Here is an 8,879-nt window from a genome sequence, read left to right on the forward strand (position 1 = left end):
TGGAACAAGATAGAAAGCCCAGAGATAAACCCACGCACATATGGACACCTTATCTTTGATAAAGGTGGCAGGAATGTACAGTGGAGAAAGGACAGCGTCTTCAATAATTGGTGCTGGGAAAACTGGACAGGTACATGTAAAAGTATGAGATTAGATCACTCCCTAACACCATACACAAAAGTGAGCTCAAAATGGATTAAAGACCTAAATGTAAGGCCAGAAACTATCAAACTCTTAGAGGCAAACACAGGCAGAACACTCTATGACATAAATCACAGCAAGATCCTTTCTGACCCACCTCCTAGAGTAATGGAAATAAAAACAAAAATAAACAAATGGGACCTAACGAAACTTCCAAGCTTTTGCACAGCAAAGGAAACCATAAACAAGACCAAAAGACAACCCTCAGAATGGGAGAAAATATTTGCAAATGAAGCAACCAACAAAGGATTAATCTCCAAAATTTACAAGCAGCTCATGCAGCTCAATAACAAAAAAACAAACAACCCAATCCAGAAATGGGCCAAAGACCTAAATAGACATTTCTCCAAAGAAGATATACAGACTGCCAACAAACACATGAAAGAATGCTCAACATCATTAATCATTAGAGAAATGCAAATCAAAACTACAATGAGATATCATCTCACACCAGTCAGAATGGCCATCATCAAAAAATCTAGAAACAATAAATGCTGGAGAGGGTGTGGAGAAAAGGGAACACTCTTGCACTGCTGGTGGGAATGTGAATTGGTTCAGCCACTATGGAGAACAGTATGGAGGTTCCTTAAAAAACTACAAATAGAACTACCATATGACCCAGCAATCCCACTACTGGGCATATACCCTGAGAAAACCAAAATTCAAAAAGAGTCATGTACCAAAATGTTCATTGCAGCTCTATTTACAATAGCCCGGAGATGGAAACAACCTAAGTGCCCGTCATCGGATGAATGGATAAAGAAGATGTGGCACATATATACAATGGAATATTACTCAGCCATAAAAAGAAACAAAATTGAGCTATTTGTAATGAGGTGGATAGACCTAGAGTCTGTCATACAGAGTGAAGTAAGTCAGAAAGAAAAAGACAAATACTGTATGCTAACACATATATATGGAATTTAAGAAAAAAATGTCATGAAGAACCTAGGGGTAAAGCAGGAATAAAGACGCAGACCTCCTAGAGAACGGACTTGAGGTTATGGGGGGGGGTGAGCTGTGACGGGGCAGGAGGGAGTCATGGGCATATGACATACACACTAACAAACATAGTACGGTAGATAGCTAGTGGGAAGCAGCCGCACGGCACGGGGATATTGGCTCGGTGCTTTGTGACAGCCTGGAGGGGTGGGACGGGGACGGTGGGAGAGAGGGAGACGCAAGAGGGAGGACATATGGGAACATATGTTTATGTATGACTGATTCACTTTGTTGTGGGGCAGAAACTAACACACCATTGTAAAGCAATTATACCCCAATAAAGATGTTAAAAAAAAAAGAATAAAACAAAAAAACAGTAAAGGGGACCCAGGTAGTATCTGGGTTACAGATGGGACAAGCAGAAAATTTCATTACTGTAAATATATGAAACCATGAAAGGATGGAGTTGGAAAATAGGATGGCAGGGTAGGGCAGAGGGACCTGGAAGCCCCAGCAGGGGCGGAAGGGTCTGCTGGACTGGTGGGTGGGGGAGGGGCTGTGGACACACCGTCTCCATGTTGTCCCCTCCCCCACCCTCAGAAAACCTCTGTGACTCTTCAGTGCTCTGTGATGCAGGCCTGGGACTGCACTCGCACTCTCAGTGCTCAGTGTGTTCAGGCAGTCTTGCGGTTCAGAAATGGGATTCAGAGAATGGAATGTTCTCTCATTTTTGAACAGCGTTATCGACCCATATCTGAGCTGTGACTCAACATCCTTGGATATTTACCGAAACCTCATCGTCCTGTGCGAGTTGGTGTTGCTTCTTCTGTTGCTGTGGTACCTGGTGAGCTTGCCATTTTCACCTACCTTCAGTAAAACCAAAGACATCCGAAAGGTAAGCAGCCCTGGGTGAGCCCCCAACAGAGACTCTTTGTTGTTGTTTTCATTTCTATTCCCACATTTTAAAATGAGATTGGTTGGCTCAGAGAGACACCTAAGGTGGGAAGTTCAAGGAGAGGATAGAACATCATCCTCCTAGGGAAAGAAGCCAGGCAGGGCTAGGGGTTCAGGGAGGACGAAGGCTTCCAGTTGAAGCCCATGTCCCATCTGAGTGTTTGGAGGACACCTGGATAAAATCCCAAACAGCAATTTTGTGCCCCTAGGTTGGGTTATTTAGAGAGTGTGGGATCTCTGCAGGAGAACAGAGTTCCCCATTGCTTGATCATGAGTACATTCTCATGTCAGGCATCACTCGACAAAACCTTCCTTTGTGCTGGGCTGATCAGAGCAGCAATGCTGAGCCTCTGAGCAGAGGCTGGAGCCTGAGCTCCAGGATACAGGGTCCCATCTGAGGGACATGGACGTGACTGTTGGCCTCAGATGCTATGCCCTCCTTGGGCAGATGACTTCTGACTGGGAATATCAAGTGTGGATCTCATAGACAAAAGTCCTTCTTTGAGTCTGTCAAAGAAGAAAAAAATCGAAAGCATTTTAAGCCTTTAAAATTGATAAAAGGAAGGAACATAAAGTTCTATTAATTAAAATAGAGTCATATTATTCATGGATAATGAATATCTGAGTTTCCTAGAGAGGAGTGAGAGAAATGAGCCCCAGCCCTTCATTCTTTTCTTTTTGTTCTCAGCATCAGGGCAGAGCCAAGAGGAGAAGGAAAGGTGGAACACCGAAAGGTAAGGTTCTGCCTATCCCAGCTGAACTCTCCAAGGGTGACCCTTCCTGCCTTTTCCATGACATCCAAGCTCCCTGATCTCTGAGGATGTCAACTGCTAGATACAGTTTCTCTCAGAAACCAGAGTTCTCAGAGGAGAGGCTTGTGGGAGGGCAGTCAGAGCCTGAGACACTGCTCAGATTCCCTGCTCTGCTCATCGCTGGGCATGAACCAGTGATGGACCTGGGCAATGGGTGTTTCCCAACAGGTGGCCATGTGAGATGTCAAGAGTCAGAACTTCTGTGTCCTGACTTTGTAAAAGTCCTTTGACTTCCTGGATGATCAGATCCCTCTCTAAGGCAACACTGATCTCTGGGCTTCACATGGTGGTTTTGAGCATCACATGAGATAAAATGCATGTGAAAGTACTTTACAAGAAGCAACATACACATGTTAATATCATTGACCATTTGACCTCATCTACTAATTCTTGGGTCTTTCAGAGTCTAATACCCCAAGGGTTTCCCGTAAGGGGACTCCTTTATTATACCTATGCTTCTACCTTCATTACATATAACCCACTCTCCTGGTTTCTCAGGTTGGAGATGTCACCAGACAGAAATAGAGGAGAAAACGAAGCTGATTTCTATTCTGAAAAGGTGACTAACTAGTCTTTCCCCTTCTTTCCTGATCCCTCCTTAGCATGTTCTATGCAATTCCAGGGATTCAGTGCAACCTGCTGTAGTCATGGCAGGGGATAGCACAGGAATGAGTATGTGATGAAGGCCTTGAGGTGAGGGCTGTTGAGCATGTTGTGAACTCATGGATGTGGAGCAATGTGAAGAGGCCGCAGGCTTCAAATGACCCCACCCCTGCCAGGCCAGCAGGTCCCCCTTTCCTTATTCTGGTCCTGGTTGCATCTTTGTACTTCCTGTCTTCTGCAGCCTCCTGGGCCAGCACGATGACAACACCCGCATTCATCGGCTCTTATGTCCAGACCCCTTCTGTGAGGTGTGTAATAATGCAACTGCTGAGATCAATCGGCTGCTACTCCCAGGGGCCCTGGAAGATTCTGCTTCCTCTGTGTCCCCATTGGCTTCCACAGCTCCTGTGACTGAGTCGTCATTTACTCTGTCCCCTGCCTTCTCAACAGTCCCTCCAAGAGACCTAACACCAGCCTCTCTTCTTGAGCCTTCCCCACTGCCCCCCTCCGTTCTCTCCCCTAGCCCAATGACCCCCTTAGTTGACTCTTTTTCACCCTCCCCATTGGGTCATTCTCTGGCACCAGAGCCTTTTCCTTCCTTGGATTCCGAATTCCCAGTGGACTATTCCCCACCCCAACCCCTTGCCTTTCCTCCTCTCCTACCACATGACACTCAGACAGCAGATCCTGTTCTCCCACGAGAGGCCACTTTGTCTCCGGATACCGTTTTCTCTCTTGACCCCACCCTTTCCCAAGATATCAATCCCCTATCAGATTTGGCCCAGGCAATGAATCACCCCGATTCTTTTGCTTGTCATCATGCACCACCAACTCTGATGTCTCTTTCACCACAGCCAGAGTGCACTTTATCTGTGACTCAATCTGTGACTCCAGAACAGGAGAACTTATCTCCAGATAGCTCTGGTGGGTTATCCACTTGTGTGTCAACAATCAGAGGCACTGAGCATTCAAGCCTGTCAATTGCAGACTTCTCCTGGCGGCAAGCTCATGCCAAAGACTCGTTCCCTTCCACGTTGGCACAATGTGATTTCAATCAGGAGTTTCTTGACCTCCATTCTTCAGAGGCCTCTTTTGGGGGAGACCCTGCAGCCAACCTTGTAAAGCCTGGTAACCTCTCATTTCTCAGCCCTGATGTCCTGGCACTCCTGGAGAGACAAGTCCAAAAGAGGAGCGATTTCCTGATGTGGAAGGAAAAGGAAAATGAAAAAGATTCTTTTCCAGAACAACTTAGGCCAGACTACCAACGAAATTCTTCGTGGAAAATGTTAGAGTCAACTGCTGATAAGCATGACTCGGCAGTCTGCCTTCCCTTTTGGAGCAGCAGAGACAAATCAGAGGAGCTGCATGTGCGTCAGCAGCCCCCATATCCTAAGACCCTGGAGGACCATTTACAGCAAAAACCTATCCAGTTCTTCTGGGGTCTCCCGTCTCTGCACAGCGAGTCCTTGCCCTCTGCTGTTCATGTCTTGGCTGACAGTTCCTCAATCTTTATTTTCAATAGAAACTCGAATGCCTCCACAGGCCAAGAATCACCAGTGCTTCCTGATCCCCTGCCTCTGTCCTTGCCTGAGATTCAGCCTGAGCCCTTGCCTCAAACCCTGCCTCAATCTCAGCCCCTACCTCTCACTCAGGTCCAGTCCCAGGCCGACCCTCAGTCTCCACTCCCAGTCATACCATCTGATCCTCTACCCCAGATCAGGACCTATGGAGAAAGTTTCCACAGACCTCAGGATGAGTCCGAGTCTCTCTCCTCATCTGAAATTCAACAGCTGGAATGGAACATTTTGCAGAAACAACAGGAAAATTTGTGGGGTTTACCCTCTGTGGTCCAAAGATCTTGGGAAGACTTTTGTCCATCAGCTCCTAACACTCCTCGCCACCGGGCCCCCCAGGCCCGTGTTTCAATCTCCATCCTTCCTGGGGAGTTTCCTCTCGGTGATGAAGTTCGGAAGAAACTAGAGCATCACCTTCGAAAGAGGCTCATCCAACACCGGTGGGGCCTGCCCCGCAGAATCTACGAGTCTGTGTCACTGATATTGCCTCCAAATGGTTTTTCAGAGGCATCTGAGTCGGTGAGCAATAATGGAGTCTCACTGATCTCTGGGTTTAAGGGTCAGAGTAGCAAAAATGGAAATGTTGGATTGAGCCAAACTGGAGGCTTCCATGAGAGGAGCTCAGAAATGTTCCAGCTAGAGGAAGGTGTGGGGAAGGATCTGGGACACAGCCTAGAGAATGGCCCAAAAGATCACCTGTTGAATGACCCAAAGAGCTCTTCAGGTAAGGATCTGGGGTATGACTCTGAGAAAGACCTAAAGAGTCAGATGGTGAGTCTCTCAGAGAAAAATCCAAGGATGTCAGCAGAGAGTCTAGGTCAGAGACAACTTCAAAATGTCCTAAAAGTACATTTGAGCAAGAAGTTTGGAGAAATAAATGAGGGTCGGCTCCCTGGGACTGTGCATAATTCATGGCATGCTATCAAGCAAACATTGCTTCTTTCTGTGAAATCCCACACCCAAACAAAACAGAGAAGTTTGCCATCATCAGTGGGTGTGGCCTACTCCCTGAATACCTTCCAGGACCTGACTTTTGTTGATTCCAGTACACAAAAGATGCTGGAAGCCCATATTAAAAGGTTTCGTATGAGGATGTTGTGGGCCCTTCCCCGCAAGGTCCTTGAATCCATACAGATCTTTAAATTGAAAGATGCCTCATCCCAGTCCTTGTCTCATGCCAACTTGCCCTCCTCAACCAATGTGATTTCTGAGGCAGACTCCAAATCTAGGAGCTTCAAGTCCTTTAGAGGAAGCTCTGAATCTCTCCATGGAGACAAAGCGGGAACAACAAATTCAGCCCCTGTCCTGGATTGTTCTCTCCCTGCCACCTCACCTGTGGGCAAAGGAGGACAGAGGGTCCTGAGACAATCACGCTCTGATGTCAACTGTAGGCTGGCAGAGGATGTTCAGAGAATTAAGGATGCCAGACAGACTCCTCTGTCTGTTTCACTCTCCATCACAGGGAAAGCAGGTCCTAGACAGACTCAACTAGCCAACAGATATCCCCAAAAGCTGCTTGCAAAGCAAGCTGGGGCCAGATATGAGCCGAAGCATAGGAGTGTGAGTTCCAGTGATAAAGGAGAAATGCAACGGGGCAAAAAGGTGGAGAAGTCAGAACCTGTTTCCATGCCCAGATTGTCTAGGGAGGTATTCGCGGCTGAGGAGCCTGATCCTCTTCAATTAAAAACTAGTGACATGGTGACAACTAGCAAGCCAGGGAGCGCCCAAATGATAAATGTGAATGAGAATAAAGCAGAAACTACCGTGACCACTGGAAGCCCCCCACCCAAATTACCAGTTCGCCAAGATCCTAAATCATTAGACCTTAAAGAACAACTGTTCCGTGAGTTAAACTTTAAACTGGAGAACAGGGAGCATAGCCAGGCTCAAGGCCAACCCACTGACACATCCCTTGCTTCAGATAACTTGACTTATGAGGCCTCACTGACTCATGCCCAAGGTGTCTCAGGTGGGGACATGGGAGCTTCCCAGGTGCTGCATGTCCATTTGGAGGACAGAGGAATCAGGATGGAGCAGCAGCAGAAACCTTGGGCCCCTAAGCAGGATAAGAACTTCCCACCAACTGCAAAGAGAGTGAGCCCTCTGGAGCCCAAGGCAAAAGAGCTTGATGGAGGGGATAAAGGCTTGGGGACATCCCAACTTAGGAGGAAGAGTTTCCCTACTCAGGAGAAGGTACTAGGGCAGACACGTGCGAGCAAGTCTTCCCAGACCCTATCACAGAAGGAACAGCCTCTTCCTGAAGGCCATAACAGAAAAAGAATGATGCACTTCTTGCAATGGCTTTATTCTGGGATAAAATACGAAAGTCAAGAAGATGCCCAGGAAAAGGGCAGCCCCATATCAACTGTGCAGAACAGAGGCCTAGTTAAAAGTAAAGCTGCCTTTACTGGGACAACTGAAGCTCAGAAAATCGTGACAGACAATGGGAAGTTCCTAGAGGAGAAACTGGGGTGTCAGCATGCAATTGATGTCACCTGCTCTCAAGGGCCCCGTCCTCCCCCAGTGCAGGTGAGGAAAACTCAGCAAAAGGCGGAAGTGCAGGTCCGGACAGAACCTGTCCAGGGACATCCTGTCAACTACAGGGCTCCCTCCTGTAAAGTGACAAATGTCAAGTCCTGCCATCAAATATCAAGTCCTACCTTTGCTGGCCAGAGTTATCCTCCAAGTACAAGACAGATCAGAGATAAGAAGAGACACCCCCAGAAAGTTGTGGCATTCAAGGACCAGCAACTATGTCACAGACATCTCCCACCAGTGTCCCACGGGGAGCCTGTGCCCCATCCAAGCCCCACCCACAGGCGTCAAGCTGGCCAGGCACCCACGGCTGCTCTCAGCACTGCTGAAGGCACTGTGTCTGGACATCGGTCTCTACTCTTTAGACAGAAAACAATTCTCCAGAATTCCCAGGGAGGAAGACTTCCCATCCAGAAATAACTCCTTCCTTGTGGAGATTATTGATTCTCCCAAATAAATAGTTATCTAATAATAGTGTATCTTTTCTGTGTACTGTGTTGGGGGCATGGGTTTTGGGTAACTCAGGGCTTATGTGTAAGGGAAAGGAAGGAGATAGTTCAGCTCTTACCGATTGCTTCCTTTGGCTTTGGCTAAAAGGTGACCAGTCCTCTGGAGTTCTTGCTGAACCCCGCCACCCCACCCCCCGCCCCAAAGCCCATTTCCTCCCTGATGAAATTTGAGGAGATGGGCTTTGTCTTCTGCCGCTTAGCTTAGCCTTAATGAAAATGTATAGCAGCCCACATCTCCCCCCTCACTGAACGTTTTATATCCTTTAGAGAAGTAGGGAAGATAGGTCTTTTATACCTGAGGAGCGTTAAGGACAGGTATACTTTCTGAAAATAATGCTGAAGAAGAAACAACAGCTTAATCGTTATTTAGAACTCAGTGACCAGAGGCTCCTATAGGGGGCTGAACCCTGAATGGCACTATTTGGGCGGAGGTGTTGCTCTGCTGGACCCTGGGCTAGTTGCCGTAGGGTCCAGGAACTTTTATGTTATGTGCCCAGTCTCACAATTCTGGCTCCTTTCTCACAGGAAAGTCATATATATGTGCCACTCCTACTCAAAAATATATGCTCCTGCCTGAAATAGAGCTCAGCTACCTCTGAATATGAGTAGCAGCTGCCTTCTAGTTGTTCACCCCTCTTCCATTACCCTCATCCACCTCACTCCATGGCAGTTAGACTGCCATTACTACTTTCTCTCTTTGTGCACAGTTTTCTTTTTTATTTCAAAAATTCATACCTTCCCACAAGATC

At 47.3% G+C, this 8,879-nt stretch overlaps 1 protein-coding gene across 1 annotated transcript; it reads left to right on the forward strand.

The window, feature by feature from the left end:
* Positions 1-1,840: 1,840 nt before the first annotated feature.
* On the forward strand, positions 1,841-8,041 carry LOC132427652 (spermatogenesis-associated protein 31D4-like). Its single transcript, XM_060015338.1, has 4 exons — positions 1,841-2,038; positions 2,786-2,831; positions 3,408-3,468; positions 3,754-8,041. The coding sequence occupies exons 1-4, from the start codon at positions 1,841-1,843 to the stop codon at positions 8,039-8,041; spliced, it is 4,593 nt and encodes a 1,530-aa protein (XP_059871321.1).
* The last annotated feature ends 838 nt before the right edge of the window (positions 8,042-8,879 follow it).

Source organism: Delphinus delphis, chromosome 6 (genome assembly GCF_949987515.2).
Source record: "Delphinus delphis chromosome 6, mDelDel1.2, whole genome shotgun sequence".
Classification (NCBI taxonomy): domain Eukaryota; kingdom Metazoa; phylum Chordata; class Mammalia; order Artiodactyla; family Delphinidae; genus Delphinus; species Delphinus delphis.

Bases quoted from the DNA above. Each gene is read 5' to 3' on its own strand.
- LOC132427652 (XM_060015338.1), top strand. From the start codon at position 1,841: ATGGGATTCAGAGAATGGAATGTTCTCTCATTTTTGAACAGCGTTATC. The intron at 2,039-2,785 runs GTAAGCAGCCCT...TTTTGTTCTCAG, and splicing joins AAACCAAAGACATCCGAAAG to CATCAGGGCAGAGCCAAGAG. The intron at 2,832-3,407 runs GTAAGGTTCTGC...CTGGTTTCTCAG, and splicing joins GAAAGGTGGAACACCGAAAG to GTTGGAGATGTCACCAGACA.